At 44.8% G+C, this 20,651-nt stretch overlaps 1 protein-coding gene across 2 annotated transcripts in view; it reads left to right on the top strand.

Moving 5' to 3' along the window:
- The window catches only part of LOC142582492 (sodium-coupled monocarboxylate transporter 1-like), an 89,731-nt gene that overhangs the window by 36,578 nt on the left and 32,502 nt on the right, over positions 1–20,651 (top strand). Inside the window, exons 1-2 of one of the 2 annotated variants that reach the window (XM_075692281.1) lie at positions 4,971–5,082; positions 7,074–7,367. In XM_075692281.1, coding sequence (XP_075548396.1) covers positions 7,221–7,367 — 147 coding nt within the window. In that variant the 5' untranslated portion in view covers positions 4,971–5,082; positions 7,074–7,220. Of the gene's footprint in view, positions 1–4,970; positions 5,083–7,073; positions 7,368–20,651 lie in introns of those variants that run through there. The other variant, XM_075692280.1, reaches the window with a different exon arrangement.

Raw genomic sequence — 20,651 nt, 5'->3', positions numbered from 1 at the left:
TCGTGTTGCAATACTCATGTGACGTATACCAAGGCGGCGTGAAAAGAAGTCTGCTGTGGCGCTTCCCCTTCTCGCGATCTAATTCCTACTGGCTCTGTGCGAAACTCCCGATTTCACTCACTTCAGCAGCGGAGGGGAGACGGAGAGCTTTATCGCCACGTAAGGCCCAGAGAGAGAGAGAGAGAGAGAGAACGGAAGAAGGAAAGGCAGGGAGGTTAACCAGACTGAGTCCAGTTTGCTAGCCTACACTTGGGGAGGGGAACCGGGAGTGAAAGAGAGAGAGAGAGAGAGAAAACATGATTCTATACCGCACTTTCACATGCACTATATATAAGTTAGGTGTAGGATGTCTATAGTTTAGCTGGCGCTTTATTTTACGCCGCCCTGCTACCTCAAAGGAGCGTTGCAGCCGCGAGTTGCGCTTGAAGTTAATTAACGTAATTAGTTTAATACGTGAGTTGACTGCGTTGGTCTTTCGTTCTAATGATGTCCGCCTGGACACATAATCTGTAGTGAAGCGATTACAGTAACTTTTGCGTGCTTTAAAAAGTTGTTCGATATTAAAAAAAAAAAGAAAAACACTGCATGTAGATTAAACAGGGCGACACTATACACTTCAAAATCGCCACTATAATATCCCACTTCTCGTATTCCTCTCGTGTCAACGCCATCTCTTGGGGACTATTGACACGTGCGCCGTGGTGCGTCCGCGCGAAAGCCTGTGCGCGCCAGCTTTCTTTTCTCTTTTTTTTGTTAAGCGACAGACGGCAGGAACGAAACGGGCGAATATAACAGTCAACCTTACCACAGCCTTTCGCGTCTCGTTTCTCTCTGCGTACACAGCTCCTCCTCATGCATTCCTCGACAAGCATCGCCTTCGTTCTTGTGACACATCGCTGTGCGACTGAACGCCTATCAGTGGGCACCCGCCTGAATTGCTCGATTACACTTCGGCATAGCTTGCGAATGGCGTAGCGCATAAACATGAAAAAAATTGCATAACACATCAAAATCGCGATCCCCGCCGTGCATGAACCTAAACATTGCCTTGTGCTACACGTTGCATGGGATTACAATAAACAGAAAGACGCATGCGTCACGTTTAGTTTTATAGCATAACCCACCCTAGTTGCTTATAGTGGCTTTGGCATTGCGTTGCTAAGCACGAGGTCGAGGGTTCGAATATCGATAGGTCGCGGCGACCGCGTTTCGATGGAGGCGAAATGAAAGAAAAACAAAACAAAAGAAGACTACAAGAAGAAGAAACGTATGTACCGTGCATTGGGGGCACATTAAAGAACCCCTGGTGGTCATAATTAATCCGGAGTACTCCCCCTCCCCTCCTCCCTCTACGGCGTGTAACCACATCGCACGTGGTTCTGGCACGTAAAAACGCAGAATTTAATAAACCAATTTAACTGCTGCACTACAGGTCCGCTTCACATATATAGATCGAATATGTGCGTTGGGTCTGCATAACTTTTAACGTTTTCCTCGATAGACTACACGGATTGCTTTATAATATTGTTAACATGATGCTTGAACATCACCCGTAACATGCAGCCCAATTCTACTTCTTGAGCTAGATTACTCTCAGATGTAGATATTATTTACGCATGAAATGAAAGTCAATATCTGACTAATTAAAGAAGTGCTGATTACCCCTAGCCTAATTACATTACGCTCTATACATATTGCAATTTACGAATTCTAGCCGGTGACATTTAAACTCAGATCGAGTTAAAATAAGTTTGGAGGATTACACCAGTTTCTAACTATGCGTTCCCAGAGTTTGCGACGAAATCGATTGGTGTTCCAATAACTCTTGAGATTCAACAAAGAAGCGCTTTATTTAAAAAATTCTTCAGCCGTTCCACTCTGTGAAGGACGAGCAGCGAAAGTGTGGTATGTATTGCCTCAGTCGACGCGTCTATTATTATTATTATTATTATTATTATTATTATTATTATTATTATTATTATTATTATTATTATTATTATTATTATTATTATTATTATTATTAATTCATTTATTTATTTGTTTATTGAATGACACTGACAACGAATGCATCTTTGGACTGTGGAATCATTTATTCTTATTTTATGAAGCAGTGATGTGTGCAAGTATACTGCCGCATAGCAGAAGGAAATTCCACAATATTTACAACTTCACTGTGAACTGCGTAATCACGAAAACTATATGACACTCTGAGTAATGTTAGAGTCATTATTGCGGCTAATATTCATATAATTTGTTTCGCGATAGTTTTCATAAAACAAGAGTTACAGCCGTTTTCTGTAACCATACTCCCTCCGTAGACGGCCGTGTATTGACAGCAGACGGGAATTCTGTAACGTTTACAACTTCACTGTGAACTAATTATCACAAATAAATGAAACTCGGCGTATTGATAGAGTTGTTGCCTTAGCGGCCAATTTCCGTATAATTTTTTCCAAGAGACCTGCATTATAGATTGAGAGCCAGAGAGCATTCGCGAGAAACTGAAGAGACGAAAATTTCTTTCGTGTCGACGCGACACGACGCTTAGACGCACGGCCATCGACCACCGTCGGAGGGCAGCTTCGCTGTAAATGCTCAGTGGAACAACGGCGCACTTTATGGCAAGGTAGACTGCGGTTATCTCAAAACTGGTGCGACTTTCAGAGTTCTTTCCACGTAGATGTGCCTTGTGAAATCCCTGGCTTCAATTCATGCATTACAATACGTGCACTAAAGCAGTTACTTCAAAAGGTACGTGACGTGCAAAATCAGTGATGACGATAAGGCCCAATAAACAGGAGTATATCTTTTACTGAGCAGAAGGCCCCAGCCTGACGGTCATTCCTCGGCGCATAAAACTCCCGCTCCACTCGCGTCTGCCGCTCGCGATCTGAGCCACGCGCCATCTTCGCTTCCTAGACTAGGACGGCCTGTCCCTAGCCAGCCACCGTTCTACTCACCCTCCACGACGTCGTCGATCCTGCTACAGGTATTTAGTGGAATTTTGTTAATTTGTCAATGTGGGTGTGGATTTCCAGTGTAAGTAATGTATACCTGTTCGAGAGTAGCCCAGTTCAATAAGTAGATATATCCTAAATGCCACAGACGATTTGTGCAAATGCTGTTAACGTTTAAATAAAACACCCGGTACATATGAGTGCCAAACTCCGCGAATATATATATATATATCTTTTTCTACATATAACACAATTTCTTTCTGAAATAAATCTTAGTTGGGAGTTTCACCATGCATTTGAGTGGTCCTCTCCCTCCTCAGTTCATCTTTTAAAAATTTTTTTTTTGCGCTGCCCCCTTTTATTTTTCAAAATGGTACTCGGCAGACTCAAAATTTTAGTACTTTTTGCGCTGCAAGGGAAAATCAAATTTAACTCAGGCCAGACGTTGACGTTGCTACTCTCAGGAGCGCATTCGTAACAGATGCTGGTTTGCTGGACCTATGTTGATATACCTGAGTATCATTGCTAGTGAGATTCAGGTGAGTTTAGCTAGCGAGATTCAGGAGAAAAAATAAAGCAAGTCCAACACACTTAACAATATAAGTTAAGCGAATCTTTCTTGAAACGTTTCAATTAAATGCTATGAAAAGAGACACATGACGCGTGCAATTGTATTGCATCTCCCCTTTACGTAAATGATTTACACCTTATACTTAAATGCAGAGACGAGTCCACATGGTCTCGTGTTATGTGACGTGAATTCAGCGATGAGTTGCAATGTGGCGTTTTGAGAGTGGGGAAGAAAACATCCGGACTATACGTGTATGCATACAGAGGTATTAAACACAGTGATGCATGTTTAACGCTTCATTACCTCTGGCGAACACGTGATCAGTCAGTCACCCCCATCTTGCTACTCACGCGACCGCGGAGACCTCCCGCTGAGTCTATCCGACAACATGATTTCTTTTTGTTTTTTCTCTCTCTTTTTATTGACATGATGCTAATAGGAGAGATTGGCGCCTTTGGTCACTTGGAAAAGAAAATGACGCACGAATTCTGCCGAGTAACTCTGAATAAAGTAATACACCGTGAATAAAAATTTGTGCAAGGAAAGGAAACGCTCACACATTTGAATAATGAAGTACAACTACTTCTAGTTAACCGAGGACACATACAAAATTACAGTTTTCTAGACGAATCCACATAACTTGAGTACACGTACGTAAGATAAGACATAAATACTTGACAACATAATAAGCCTGTGCTCACATCGCGCGTATTTCTTTCAGAGGACACTAAAATTTAATGTAAACCTAAGACATCAGTATCTATTAAGGAACTTTTTTCAAGCGACAAGTTCTTTTCACTGAAGAGAAATACTTGTCTATGGGCCAAGTATTTTTTTTTTTTACAGTGAAGCTGTTCATGGGGGGGGGGGGGGGGCGGCTAGGGTTCCGTGGATTTTTCGTGCCCATCAACAAATATGCGTGTGCAAAAACTCAGCTCTCGAATTTGATGTAATATCACTTCATTCTGTGCAAAAGCTTACACGTCTCACCACTTGGATATGCATATTGAGTTGATTGGTTATCAACAGGCATCATTTTCACGATCAGCAGACTGCCATTGCTTAAGCAGATCAGCCATTGCTTAAGGCGGTATGAGCCATTCATTGCCTTACGTGACGGACAAATTTCTCTTTGCGTAGGCATAGAAATGCTAACGCATATTATAACAAAGGTGACACGAGAACCTGTGTGCGTACCTATCGTCACCATGACCACCGATCAGGACAATGAATGTGTTCGTACCTTTGTTGAAAATTATGTGTCACCTCTGTGTCGCGTGCTAAACAGCTTCACTGGTCGTCCGTCCCCCTTGACAAAGTGGAATGGCTCGTGATTTTTAAGTGTGAACCTTCTTTCTCCTGCAAACGAGCGCGCTTTCTCTCGCCCTACCCCAGCTGCGTGGGAGGCCACCAGCCACGCCTATGCTTGGCGAGGCACCGACGTCACATCCGGAGGAAGAGCCAAAGAAGCTGGAGGTCCGCATGCCACATCTGAGCGACTGTAATGGCACATCGTTTACTGGAAAAGTCAGGATTGCAGTGACTGCAAGCTATGTAAGCTTGCCTCATACAAACACCTTGAAAACCATTTGCAGGCGCGAAGATCGCCCCCACCAAATCACCAGCTTTATTATTCTCGAAGGTTGACCTGGTTTCAATTACATCATCATCCGCGCTCAACCTATTCTACAATTACACTGTGTCCGACAGCGCAACGCCATAGCTACGAGTAACATAAGAAGCAAAGCGATAAATCAGTCAGTTAATGGAAACTATCGGGATATACCCAGCATATACAACCACATCGATTGAATTTCAGAGACATAGAGAGAGAGAAAAAAAAATACAAGGAAAGACAGGAATGGTAGCCAGTGTAAGTACCGGCTGGCTACTCTGTGCTGGGGAAAGGGGTCAAGGGAATAAGAGGTGATAGAAGAAACAAATAAAAATATACTAAAGTGAGAAAAAAATTCACACAATAACGCTGTGTGTAGCCGGAACAGTTACAGAGAAGCTGCTTGGTCATCTCCTCGCAGCCACAGTTGTCGCAAGCAGGGCTGTCGGCCATTCAGAGTAACCACATGAGCGGCGTCTTTTGAAATCGGTTTTTATCCGCAACCTGCTCATCGCATACGTAACGGTAGGTGGCCGCGGCGTGCATTAGGTCCACAACTTATGAAACAAACAGAAAAGATGGCATCAAACACAGCAACGAAAATGCACGTCTTATAACGCTGCACTTCACAAAGCTAAACATCCCCCGCGTTTGTCGAAAAAAAGCCTATATAGTAATATTCGTTTCCTCTGGCTCTGATTGGACTTGGTAATTTTCAATTACCTCCCTGCAAATAATTAGCTTTATATTGCTGATCCTTCACTTCGTTACATCTTTTCTTTCTTTTCTCCCGTCCATCGTGCCACATTTCCCCTTCTGCAGAACAGGATAATCTGCTGGAAATATTCTCTGGTTAACATCCCTGTTTCTACGTTTATTTCTCTCTCTTGTGTCGCAATGTGCAGTCTATCATAATGTACTCCTTCCTGTCTGCGGTCCTACGCAGCTCAGGGTGACCCCTTTCGCGAAGTCCATGGACATTGGAAAGGTTTTGTTGCAAGTCTCAAAATAAACTGCCAAAGGTGTGGACAAATGCACATTCGTATGGCGTGTTTCTGTCGTGACCACAGATGTGCCAGCCAGAACGTTGACATTCATTATGATATGTGTGGGCTCTGCGATTCATGGTGATGGCAGTGCAGTTGGACTTCGTCTTAACAATTCGAGCGTATGACTCAACCACTAGTACGATGAACCACGACACCCCAAACCCTTGCCGTTTCGATCTTGACTGAGACACGACGTGATAGCGTATAGCGTGCGTCTCGTGTATAGGCGTCGCAAATTCCCGCGATGGTGACAGGTGACACACCACGACAGCCCGTGCGTCAGAGTGCCGATTGCCCCCCGCGAACTTCACTTCCTCCACGGCTCCTCAATAGAGGTTCGCCGTTCTTCGATACCTCACAGCTGTCAAAATGGCGCTAAGCGCGGGAGGCTGCCACTCTCCGGTTCGGTGGCCTCCGTTGCGTGCTGTAGCTCGTTCTTTGTCGAGGTGAGCGCCCGAAGCGGCAATACTTTAGCAATACTCTCACGGATAGTCGTCCTTCCGCAAAGGGGTACTCCCAGGACGCGCTCTCCCCAAGTGTCCTTCCTTATAAAGCAGCCTCTCGCGTGCGGCACAGAAGACGAGTCCGCACACGTGCAATCGCACTGCCGACACAGCTCTTCGTTTCGACAGCGAAACTCTCCATTCGCGCGCTTGCCTGCTTGCGCGAAGGTCGGCGTATGAGCGGCGAACGGTGGAGAGGGAACACCCGGCCCGCGAGACCGAGCGCGCGACGCGCAGGAATTGTATCTGCGTATCTACGCGATTGCTCGCTGACGCCCGCCCGTTGAGCACTTTACCGTTTGACTCCGCGAGTTCCGGAAGACAAAGGAGAAGCTGCTCACAGGAACGCGCGCGGGTGTTTGCTTGCCTTCTCCGCAGACCGCGCGACAGCAGTGCCACTTTGGAACCCGGCGTGAGCGGGCGGGATCCGAAGAACGGAGCAAGGGCCTGTCAAGAAGCGCATCGCTGTGACGGCAGTCGTCGTGGTCGTGGTCCCGTGATTCGGCAGCACAGTACACCACCGTCATGGCCGTGCGGTACTTCCACGCGGCCGACTATTGCGTGCTTGTGGCCGTGCTGGGCCTCTCTTCGTTCATCGGCGTCTACTTCGCCTGGAAAGGCCGCCGCAGCACCAACAACAAGGAGTTCCTCGTGGGGAACAGACAGCTACAGGTGAGCGAGGATTGCGCGATGTGCGCCCGTCAAGCGAAGTTAATGACTCTTCCTTGGAGCTTCGCTTTGATGGATGCCGGCCACGTTTATCAATACCTGTACACGTTGTTATTTTGCAGTCTCGATTTACCGGGCCAGTAAAATTTCCGTAACGTAACCTACTTTCAAGCCATCCCCTTCAGGCCACCACTAGCACACTCTCACGATTGATAAAACACACTCGCGGAGTTAATGGAATAAAATTAAAGTGAGACCGTGTATCTTGCGAACCGTTATTCGTCGTGATCAGATTGTCGACATGGACCTGACCATGAGAAAAATGCGAATTAGGAAAGCTTCCAGGGCAGTTCAAGATATTCTTACGAAAAAAAAAAACCCCTTCTGAATGTCATAGTTACTGAGCATGTCCTTTTTTGCCTGATTATCACGATGTTGACATCTCACTAATTTTATTTTGTCTATATTAGCTGTGGACGTATCGCGCAAACATAAAAACTTATATGTTAACAGCAGACAATTACTGAAATCGCACGCTTATGTGTTCAGACTTCAGTAGCTGTCGAAATATAGGAGCACAAACGATTACATGCATGTGCGAGGCGCAACATAATATAATTTTGAATATACTTATAAACGAAAAGCCCATGATCTGAGGACGCGGGTTTTTTTTTTTTATATCTGCAATATTTGAAGAACATTAGGTCAAGAGGTCAAGAAGTCTTAGTATATTTAATGGGACGGTACAACAGTGGTACAATTCGGTGATAATGATTCCATGGGAACTATGGACTATTTATCTTTTTCGTCAAGCGGTCACTACTGGTATTCATTTGTCTGATGTTCAGATATATGTCATATTGTAACGTTTTCAAATGTCATCCAGAATTTTTCAGATGATCATTGAAAACATCGTAATTCTCAAAAGAAACATCGACGTGTTAAGGTCGCCCGTCCCTCTTAGGGCACCTGTATTTCTGCCAAATTGAAGCCCCACGAAGTTCACTTCGCGAGTGTTCAAGTCGCATGATTTCGGCCAAATGCCATAATACGCGGCTCTCTTTCTCTCGGTCTACAAACGGTTGCCAAGACCATCTCGCGCGCTCCTTCAACTGTGGGCGAAACTGAGCTCTCTCTCTCTTTCCACTCCTATACTTCCTTCCCCCAGCGCAGAGTAGCAAACCGGGCGTACGTCTGTTTAACATCCCCGCCTCTCGATCCTCTCTTCTAGCTGTTTCTTTCTCTCTCTCTCTCTCTGTCCTCTCTTACGTGACCCCACGGTCATTTTACCTGAGCCTGTATTTTCGATCAATCGTCCATGGGGATATCATACTCAAAGCGAATTGATTGGCTAAAAACAGAGGAAGCGGATGTGACGAAACGAACTGTAACACGTCGCTCAGTTCTCGAATATGTTGAATCAATGGATACACTGCGATACCTGGCTAGGCGTTGCGCCACAGAGAAGTGAACATACCCCTGGAGCGATCGTTTGGGAATGCGGCCCTTTTGGTGACGTGTATTCTTAGTTCTCGTTACACTGCAACACCTTTTGCTGGAGTAACTGGCTGTCGTATGCACAATTAACCACATGTCGGAGTGCTCTCATAAATTAGGAAGAAGTACGTTCGCTTTGTCACCAAGGAGAGTGAAAGTAATTTATCCGGGGATTACCAGAACTATGGAATATAAGGTCGCGTGCGGGACACGCTGCTACTTCCGCAAAAGGTGTTGCCTGCAGGGCTCCCCTTGTTTCTTAAAGGGCACTTGTTGGAAGTGCACTTGGCTGGCACTTCTGGTAAACCGCAGAGAACATTCAAACTAGAGCGTGAATTGTCATGATGAAGGTTCAGCTGCGCCTTCTGGACGCATGGCCCGCTCTGACACAAATGCATAGGTTATTCCTTTTGCAGATTGTTATTATTATTATTATTATTATTATTATTATTATTATTATTATTATTATTATTATTATTATTATTATTATTATTATTATTATTATTATTTGTTTTGAGAACATATGTACACTATACAGGAAAGGGAATGTGAAGAGCAGGCTGGCAACTGCCACCGGAAGGGACACAACGCTGCCTAGTTTTATAGAAAAGGTGGACACGCAAACATAGAAGTGGAAGATAGCAAAAAGGGGAGAGAAGAGGAGAGCACGAGGAAGATGACAAAATCTCAAAGAATTAAGCGGAACACACACAATACAGGTCACACAAAGTATTGTCATACAAGCTGACTCCATACAGGCCAGATACCCTGAAACAATTAATGCTATAAAAGTTATTCGTTGACATCTTTATAAACAAGAGGATACAAAAGAAGAAAGAAAGAAGAAACGAAATAGCGAGCCTCGTACAAAACACGCTTCTCGTGCGCAATGCATGAACTGCGTGTATAGGTCGCACCGTGTCCATGGAAGTTCAGTGCAACGTCCTCCGCTTGTCTGCACAATGCGGACGCTGTCTGCGGGGCCGCGGCGCCTGCTATTTCACCTCCTCACACTTGCTACGATTGCGTATGCGGCAACCTTGCGCGCCGAGTGTCGACACACAGCCGCAATTATAGTGCAGCGTACTCGCGATGTACGCATAATTTCGGGGGCAGGTTACGTAAGCGCTTTCCAGTGAGGCTCACGGTAGGGCGATTACCCTACATGCAGGATTTTTTCGACATCTTCATTGCTCGGGACACTCTTAGGGCCGGCAGACCATGGTTTTCGCGCATATAAAAAAAAAATGCTTTATATTTATTTAGTGTCCCGAGAGAAACGAAATCTCCTACGCATACACTGTGCGAAACAGATTTTGAGCACGGACTTCCTATCACGAAAAGTAGGTTGGAGTGAAAACGGAAGACCTGTCTTTGAAACAGTCCGGATATCTCTGTGATTAATAGCAATGTTGTGCTGTTATATCTAACCCTCGCCCGTCTTGACTATATCTTTCTTCCCCTTTGTTGCGTACTGACTGTGTTCTTGCTGCCACTCAACTTTTCAACAGCGTGCATATTCATTAAGGGCGAATCGAACTGCTTGCTGACAGCGAGTGTGGAATACACCGAAATGCTTAAAATATGTAATCAAATTTAAAGCGCAATATACCCATAGCCAGATTTACATCTATTTTCTGTGGGCTGTAGTTTTTTTTTCGTAAACGTCTACCCGAGTGTAATGAAACGGAAGAAAAGGAAACGAGGGCCCTGGTCTTGGTTAGCTACAACTTCCGTGGTCACAGACATATGAAGCCAAGAGATAATGACGGCATGGAAATAATAAGGGAAGTTATTTGTCATTTTAAATTAAGTGTAAAAATGATAACATAAAGGATTGGGTGAAATGAGTCCTAAAAGCAATTATGCAGGCGTAATGCGAAGGTTGTGGGTCTGACTCCCACCGGCAGCAAATACCTGACCGGTGCCGCATTTCTAGGCACCGGTCAGGCACCTAGAAATGTTCGCCCGCACGATACCTTAATGCGGAGGATGCCCGATGCTAAGTCATACAACAAAGCACGAACGACAGCATCGCGTTGCCCCCATACGTTTGAAAGATAGTAGCCAAAGGACCGGGCCAGCCACAGTGTCTGCACTTTAATAGTGCCGCTCACAGCCAAAGTTCGTCTACGATGTTGCAACATTGGGAGACAAAAGACGAACTCTTGGAGTCGGCGAAGGTGCACCGAATAACTTTATCAAGTATTAAAAATAATTTTCAAAAATAGTAAATTAGTAGTAAATGAAGTAATAAGTAATGGCGACGTCACCCGCGTCAGATTGCTTCTTTTCAGCCGTTAAAGAAAGTTGCGTTGAGGCTCTGGGCGCTGGCAGGGCGCCTCACACCATTTTGCATGCGGATAGGGCAATTCCGAGGAATGCAGGAAAGCGCATGCGCTTCGCCTTGATGAAGCCTCGGACGAAGTGGGCTACAACAGATTAGCTTTGGAGTTTCCGGGACTCCTCAACTCATTGCGAACGACGCGTGGAAGCCGAATGAGGGGTTGAATTCGCAAAGCGTTTCGGTGGTGACTGCTCTTTCTCTTTAGGTGGCCGCCTTCGGTAATGCGTGTTCGTATAAGAACAGCTAACACAGGAACATATCTGTGCGTGCGGACCCAGAACACTTGCGTCGTGGCGATGTTAGCTAAGGATGCACCGGTGAATATGAACTTGAGGGGAGACAATACACTGATGAAGAGCTAACACGCACGTATCTTTTGCGTGCCGCTTTCAAGTGCGGAAATTGTCAAAACTACCCATTTATTCACGAATTTCTTGTGTGTTGTGGGATGAGCTGCCACCATACATATTTTAAGAAAAGAATGAACTCAGAAATTATGTCGGGAGTTAGGGTAACTATGTATTTTACTGCTATAGATAGAGTGACACAGATTCCGAGCAAATTTGTGAGATTTTCTTTCTTTATGATCCTGCCGAGGTTAACATTGCTCTACGTGCATCATAAATAATACACCGCGGGCTAGGGGGTTAGGAGGTGTTCACATGAATGCATATGCAAACACAGAGAGACTGAGAAGTGCGAACGTTAGCTTTGTCATTGGCATAGCACGTGCGTGCCAGGATGAAGGGCATGGCGTAAGATGTATACTCTTTAGGTGGGGGCGCTTCTCGGCTTGCCATGGGAGGCGCGATCGGCCAGGAAAGGTAACGTAGCGTGCTCGTCGGTCCACTGACGGCAGCGGCGACCTGCCGGCGGTACGGCGCAACTTCAAGACAGAAGAGGTTTCATCTCCCGTCAGTATAGCAAACGGTGCTTCGCGGGAAATCCGAAATGATTGAGTCATCGCCTCGATGGCGCAGATACGGCGACGTGAAGCCGCGTGCAGACGCTGTTCTCTGGCTGCTCGTGTTATCCGGGCGTTCGTTGTCCACTTTCGCCCGAGTTCTAACTGAAGTTGCGTCGTCCAGCCGATAGATATCCGCTGCCGTCACAGGACGGGTGGACACGCGCCGCTGTTACTTTATCAGGTCGATCGCGCCTCTCCAGTTTCCTCACCAAAAGCTTATATATATATATATATATATATATATATATATATATATATATATATTTATCTTACGCCGTGATGAAATGACCTATAGCTGCGCTCGAGGGGGGAGTCGTATAACGCTGAGATCGGACAGAGGACGGCGGCCATCAACTGATGCAGCGCGCATATATGGGGGGATCATCTTTAAGCTTTCCGGAATTTTTAAAAATTACCTGTTGCAGATAAGCTAACTCTGGTCCTTGAGCTGGATTATTCAGGGAGGCGGACATTACCTGCACGAGAACTCAAAACACATATTTACCAAATTAACGTCTCAATTAATTACTTTACGGCACACATTGCAATTTATGAAATGTAGCCGGTGAGTTTGCTAGGCGGTATCCACTTGGAACGAATTTCCAAAATTACATGAGTTTGAGATAAGCGCCATCAAACTTACCGTAAAAATGCACTGTTGCTCCACGTACTTTTTTTAACACAATGCTATTTTAGGCATTCAAACAAAAGAGTAACTGGAACCTCCATATATTTTGTGCCGCACTTCCGGTAAATAATATCTCGAAGCTGGTATGCCATCCTGGAGATTCATTTCAACGGCCACAATTTTTAAATTGCAATGCGTACCGCAGACTAATTAATTAAAGAATGATTTAGTGACGTTCTGTTAATTAGTTAGTTAATAAGTTTTGAGTCAGAATACCACAATTGGAAACAGTAATGAACAGGATACAGAAACTCCTATAACTAGCGATGAGGTGAGAAGGGCCCTGCCAGACATGAAACGACGAAGAGCGGCAGGAGAAGATGAAATAACAGTCGATTTAATCAAAGATGGAGGAGACATAATACTAGAAAAACTGACGGCTCTCTATACAAAGTGTCCATCGACATCAAGGGTCCCAATAACTGGAAGAATGCAAACATTAAACTGATCCACAAAAAGGGAGACATTAAAGAATTGGGAAATAATAGGCCCATTAGCTTACTCCCAATATTATTTAAATATTTACCAAAATGATCTCCAGTAGAATAAGGGCAACACTGGACTTTAGTCAACCAAGGGAACAGGCTGGTTTCAGGAAGGGATACTCTACAATCAGGGGCGTAGCCAGGGGAGGGGGGGGGGCTTATGGGGCTTCAGCCCCTCCCCCCCCCCAAATTTTTTCGTGCTGTCCACGCACCGCCGACCAAAGCAACCCCCGGCGCCGGAAATCATTCTGGATTTTGTCTAGAATGCCTTTTTCACGATGAAAAAGACATTTCACCGCGAACATTGCGAGCTCGGGCTGGATTTCGCGGTAACATCCATGCACCTTGAGTCGCATAATACAAGGAGCCCCCTCCGAGCACAAAGGGCGTTTTGATGGTGAGCGGGCTCGTCACGGCATATCGCGGAGGCCGCGGAATCTACGGAGCGCATGGATGTCAATTCTGAAACTTCATGGGTATAAAGTTCTTATAAACTTTTGATGTGAAAGGTGCATTGACATTTCCAAAGTTGGGCTTTAGATTTTCAATTGCGGAACTTTCTGGGTTTAATGTTGTTATAAACATTTGGCACCAAAGGTTCGTTGACTTTTCTAAAATCTTACATCGGAACATACAACGACACAAGCCAAATCAACACACTATCAGACAAGTTGACAAAGCACGCAGCGAAGTCCGATGAGACGAAACGTCGTGGTGGTTCATTTGTGCCGTCATGTCATATAAAAAAATCAACATTTTTTTTTCACCTACGCCAAAGCATCCATGTCAAGATACCAAAGCCAGCCAAGGTAACTATGTTCTTATTTATTTTTTCCAACATTGGACTTTTATTTGCAAGGACACATTGAGCCTCTTCTTTCTTTTTTTTTGTTCTCGCTACCCTACTCGCGGGCTGCCAGAGCAAGCGAGAGCGCATGCGTTTTTCTCGTGTTGCACCGACCACCGCGCGGCGCAATTCGGTGCGCGTTCGGTTTTCGCTGGCCGAGTGGATTTTCGCCTTCGAGAGTTTTGGTCGCTTTCTGGCTAGCAGACTAGAAAAAGAAACAATGGTCGCTCGCCGCTCGCCGCCATCACTGTGGGGACTCAACGGATTGCAACGCGTTCGCCTGAGCACACGGAAGAAGGAAACTAAGGAGAGGCCCTGACGTCACTCTTTGTGAAGCTAAAGTGAAGCCGGAAGTTGGCGTTGCTCATGGCGTTGCTCCGCCTATCGGGCCAGCTCTCCTCTCTTGTTTACGTTTCTCGCGAAAACATGCCGCGCTGCGCGCAACCGTGCTTCTCGGACGAGGGCTCTCCGCAGCAATACTAAACAATCATTGGCGCTTCAGAATGATTCCGCCAAAGAGGGCAAAATTTCCCGCGGATATTCCTTCGTCCGTTGCCATTGCTGTGGCGCTGTACATTGCGTACAGCGTTGCATTCGCGTTCATTTCACGAACTTTAGTTCCTCCTGTCCCACCTGGCCACAGCAACATCCGATAGGGCACGGCCCAGATAACGCAGCGCAACAAAACACGGAGACCAACGCAAACCTGCCCGCACGGCGCCTTTGCCACGGTACGAAACCTACGGAGCAAGACGTGTGAGCGCACAGAACAATAACAAAGCCGCCATTGTGGCCCGAAAGGCGGGGCCACTATAGCAAAGAAATAAAAAAAACAGCAAGACAAAGGAGAACCTACTACGTCATTTCCTCCACACTTTTCTCCTAGCGCGCGGAGTGGGTAGGGCCTCTCCTCAGTTTCCTTCCTCCATGCCTGAGCACAACCTCTCCGGAATATTGTGTCTCGCCGGTGTAGGATACAGAGCAGCATGCGTACGGATCTTTGTGGGCCAAGCGTCTCACGTTTTCTTCGATATTCTTTCGGTAGCCACATTAGGTGCCCAAAGTAGGCATTCGATTGTGGCCAACATGCTTTCCTTTGCCTTTGTTCATTTCGGTGGCCCCGCCTCTCATAAGGAAGAAAAAATACATTGTTGCGACGCAGCAAATTTCTGCATGGTAAAAGTTCGATTTTGTTACTTCTTTTACAGAAAGTAATGGGCCACGGGACGCTTGAGATGCCGGATACTCTTATGATATTATTGCGAAAGCAATTATATGGACACTCCAAGCGCATTCCTACCATCGCCGTCGCCCTTGTGTTTCGTATAAAGTCCAAGGGTTATAACACCGTGACCGCGCGCCGCATGGTGTATGTGCGAGGAGAAAAGCGGGGTGCAGGCACGCCGCCTTCCGGCGCGCGCCATACATCGGGGGAAGTGGAAGGAGGCTGGGCGGGCCTTAGGATTCTGTGTTCTGTGAATCTGTGATTGCGCAACATGTTTATTTGCCTTGTTTGACACATTATAACAGTGACTTTTTCTTAGATGCGTAGATTTATTGGACACTTATATGTATATTTAAATATCTTGTTGCGAGGTTTTGTGTATACGTGCATGAGCTTTGTTTCCAGTGACACTTTGTTGCCCTTTATCAAGCTGTATCTTCGCATTTGTATATTCCATTATATCTTCACATTTCTAATGTACGAGGGCGAGTCAAATGAAAGTGAGCCAACCGACCCCGCGCAATAATGGTTCGGTTCATTATCTGCGAGGCATGCGCGTAGCACACAAGCATCTCCCATTTACAAAAGTGACATGCAGGTGTGAGGATAAATGTTCTTTAATACTCTCATACACTGGATTGAACATGGTTGCGTGACGTAATGGACGCTCCAGAAGTTGAGCAGCGTGGTGTTGTGAGGTTTTTGACTGCTGAAGGTATTTCGTAAAAATAAATTAGTTTCCGTGTGGCTGCCGTGTACGTTGAACATCGGATTTCATTGGCCACTGTGAAGCGTTGGAGCGAACAGTTCAAAGAAGGACGTGAAAGTTGCAAAGATGATCTAAGACTGGGCCATAGTCACCGTACCATCACCCCCAATAGAATTGCAAAGGTTGATGAGCTGATTAGACAAGAACGGAGGATAAGCATTGATGAACTGGCAGAGCGTGCGAACATCAGCCACGCTTTTGTTCCCACCATAATTCATGAACAGTTCGGTTATCGGTTCTTGTGTGCGCAATGGATGCTCGATATGTTGAACCCCCGCCAGAACCCCCGCCTTTACTCATCTGATCTTGTATGACAATGAGGATGACGACTTCTTGTCTGCAATATTGATCGGGGACAAACCATGGTGCCACTACTACGAACCTGAAACACGACGGCAAAGCTTACGGTGGAAACATTCGAATTTACCACCCCCAAAGAAAGCAAAGGCCGTCATTTCCACCGGAAAGGTGTTTTTGACTTTTTTAGATCGTCAGGGGCCATTACTGATAGAATTTGCCAAATATTTAAAGAGTATCAATTGTTTCCGATATTGTGAAACACCGGATCGGTTGCGTGTAGCAATCAAGAACAAACGACGTGGAAAATAGACGAATGGGGTCATCTTGTTCCCCACGTCGCTGATGTGGTTAATACAAAACTGGCAAAGTTCAAGTGGGAAACGCTTCAACATCCGCCATACAGCTCAGACCTGTCGCCTTGCCACTTCCACATTTTGGGGCAACTGAAAAAACAGCTCAAGGGAACCAGATTCGTGTCGGACGATGACGTGCAAGAGTCAGTTGCAGACTTTTTGAAGCAGCAACCCAAGGAGTTTTATGAGACGGGAATCACGCGACTCGTTAGTCAATAGGACAAATGTCTAATTGTTCATGAAGACTAATCTTAAATAAAGTACCCCGTTTGTCATATGTTCGCATTGGCTCACTTTCATTTGACTGGCCCTCGTTTATTTTGCAAAACTTCTGGTTTTTATACGTGCTCTCTGTTGCGACTATAATTTCGGTGCAATTACTCACGATACACGACCGGTAACACCTGCTCCTGCGTAATATATTGGAGCAAAGGACAGCGTTATTGAGATATTTCATTGGTCGTTGCATATGTACAAGAATGTAAACAAGGTTCTTGAATGACAAAGTTTCATTACCATTTTTGTCCTCAACTTGTTCATTTCATGGCCTTTACATTTTTCATATCAGCGGCATGCACTTCTTTGCTGGTTTCGAACTAATATGGCTCTAAAGTTCATGTGATATTTTCTTTACTTAATAAATAGACAAACAAATATCTCAAAAATATATCAGCATCTTTGGCAATGACAATGGAGCATGTATTTGATCCATGAAATCATGTATTTGATCCCTCGACAAATTGTTTAAGAGGAAGCTTTAGCTCGGGCTCTGTTCCGACGCGGTCTATTCAAATACATGTAAAACGCAGAAACGCTTTTCTGAGATAACACCTGGATCGCTTTTAATGAAATTTGTTGCACTTGAGAGAGAAAGTTAAATTCTAGTGTCTGTAGGAAACGGAATTGTGATTTAGGGTCTGAATATTGTTTAAAATATCTTGAAAAATCTGAAATTTAGAAAAACGTTGAAGCACGATGTTTACAAATTAATTGCTCGGCATCAAAAACAGATATTGCATTTCTGTAAACGGCATCTGTTAAAACACTCAAAGCGGACAAATTTGATACGTCATTTGGTATCTTACGTGAATTTGTCACGTTGTGTACAAGGATTCTGCAAAAATCGTATTTCCGTAATATTAATTTTTTTTGGAATAAGGTATAACAAAAGAATTTTGTCCGCTGTACATATACTATTAGATGCAATTCACAGAATTTTGATATCATTTTTCGTTATTGAGTTACAGTTTTAATCTTCATAGTATAGCTTTCTGAAAATTTGCGGTTTATGCCAATTTTTAATAAAGACGTGACTGTCTAAATAAAAAATCCAAAACGAAAAATCATTAGAATTTAACATTTTCTTATAATTGCAAGAAACCTCGTCAAATTTGGTGCAGTGGTTGCCGAGAAAAACGAATTCTCCTTCTACATGTATTTAGATACGAACACCCGAGCTAAAGCATCCTCTTAAGGAGGAGGCCGAGCTGCAAAGTGAGCCCCTCCCCCCCCCCCCCCCCCCCACCGAACGAAATTTCTGGCTACGCCACTGTCTACAATGGATCACGTCCATGTCATTAATCAGGTAATCGAGAAATCCGCAGAGTATAATAAGTCTCTCTATATGGCCTTCATAGATTACGAAAAGGCATTTGATTGAGTAGACATGCCAACGGTCAATGCGGCGCTACGTAATCAAGGAGTACAGAACGCTTTCGTAAATACCTTGGTAAATATCTACAGAGGTTCTACAGCTACCTTAATTCGTCTACACAAGAAAAGCAGGAAGATACCTATAAAGAAAGGGGTCGGACAGGGGGACACAATCTCTCCAATGCTATTCACTGCGTGCTTAGAAGATGTATTCAAGCTATTAAACTGGGAATGCTTAGGAGTAAAGATCGACGGTGAATATCTCAGCAACCCTAGGTTTGCCGATGACATTGTTCCATTCAGCAACAATGCAGACGAGCTACAACAAAGGATTGAGGACCTTAACAGAGAGAGAGAGTAAGAGTGGGATTGAAGATTAACATGCAGAAGACAAAGATAATGATAAATAGCCGGGCAAAGAAACTAGAGTTAAGGATCACCACTCTCCCTCTAGAGTCTATGAAGGAGTACGTTTACCTAGGTCAATTAATCACAGGGAGCCCTGATCATAAGTAGGAAATTCACAGAAGAATAAAAATGGATTGGATCGCTTACGGCAGACATTGCCGGCTCCTGACTGGAAGCTTACCATTATCATTGAAAAGGAAGGTGTACAATCAGTGCATTTTACCAGTGCTGACCTATGGGGCAGAGACTTTGATACTGACAAAGAAGCTTGAGAACAAGTTAAGGACCGCGCAAAGAGCGATGGAACGAAGATTGCTAGGCATAACTTTAAGAGACAGAAAGAGAGCGGTTTGGATCGGAGAGCAAACGGGTATAAACGATATTCTAATTGACATCAAGAGAAAAAAATGGAGCTGGGCAGGTCATGTAATGCGCGGGTTAGATAACCGTTGGACCATTAGGGTTACAGAATGCATACCAAGAGAAGGGAAACGCAGTCGAGGACAGCAGAAGACTGAAATTAGGAAATTCGCGGGCGCTAGTTGGAATCGGTTGGCACAGGACAGGTGTAATTAAAGATCGCAGGGAGAGGCCTTCGTCCTGCAGTGGACATAAAACAGGCTGCTGCTGCTGCTGATGATGATGATGATTTGAATATGTGTTTCGATTTCTCATGCTAGTAACGTCCACGTCTTCGAATAATCCAACTCATGGGCAAAAATTATGCTATCTGCCATAGGCGACTTTTAAAAAATTCCGGAAAACTGAAAACGATCACCTCATTATATAGCACGTCAATGCTGAAAGCAGCATTGAAGAAAAAGTCGTTAGGATCAAGTAACATATGACAAAAGCCATGTCGTCTCCCCGCACGCCTTTATCCGGCCTTGGTTAAATTATGATGTCAACGGCGGAGCCAACATATAGATGCCTTGGTTAACCCGTAGCAGTGCGGCATGTTGAGTGTGTTGGTACGTGAACTTGGTTAATATTTTTGCGCAAGCAGATGGACGTGGTGTCTACGTCTCCCTTTTGTCATTGTTTGCTTGCGCAAAAATGTTACCTAAGTTCGTTTAACCAGTCAGAATACCGCTTTTGATGTTCAACATCATATGAAATGCTTGCTAGCAAAAGAGACATATTGGATCAGTTTTGTTGACGCAAGGTCACCAGTCTGATGTGAACTAGCAACAGCAGCTCAACTCAACAGGCAATGCACCGAGTATTAACACCAAGTGCGCCCTATCTCTTTCGCGAAGTTCTGGACGTTTACCGCCTCGCTCTGTACGTCTCAATATAAAATAGAACTTCGGAAACTCCGAAAAGCATGCGCCTTTTGTTGTTTATGATCAGCAAAGAAAGAAACGCGCCGTCCTAACTTCAGAAAGAAAACTTTTCATTCATATCTTGGCAGTATTTTCTTTCAGGTGGTGCGTTTGGTGCGATGCCTTATCTAAGTTGACGAATGCCTGCCCATTTATGGAAAGTCAAAAGGAGGGCGAGGAAAAGAAAGAAGGCTTACACCGGAGCTATCGTGCACTCGGAGAGAGGAGAAATAGAACGAAGAATAAGACTGGAAGACGGCAAAACTTAAATGAGTGTGTGTAAACAGATGGCTTATCAACATGAGCCGGTCGCACATGATTCAAGGAATCGTAACAGCTGTATATATATTTTTTTTTTTTGCGTAGGTTACTGGAAGAGTGGCATTTGTATTGTCACCCATTTTGCTTAGAGAATGATGAACG

Source organism: Dermacentor variabilis, chromosome 5, assembly GCF_050947875.1.
Source record: "Dermacentor variabilis isolate Ectoservices chromosome 5, ASM5094787v1, whole genome shotgun sequence".
In the NCBI taxonomy this organism is placed as follows: Eukaryota; Metazoa; Arthropoda; class Arachnida; order Ixodida; family Ixodidae; genus Dermacentor; species Dermacentor variabilis.
The sequence above is the reverse complement of the archived record's forward strand: the minus strand, read 5'-3'. Positions and strand labels throughout refer to the sequence as shown.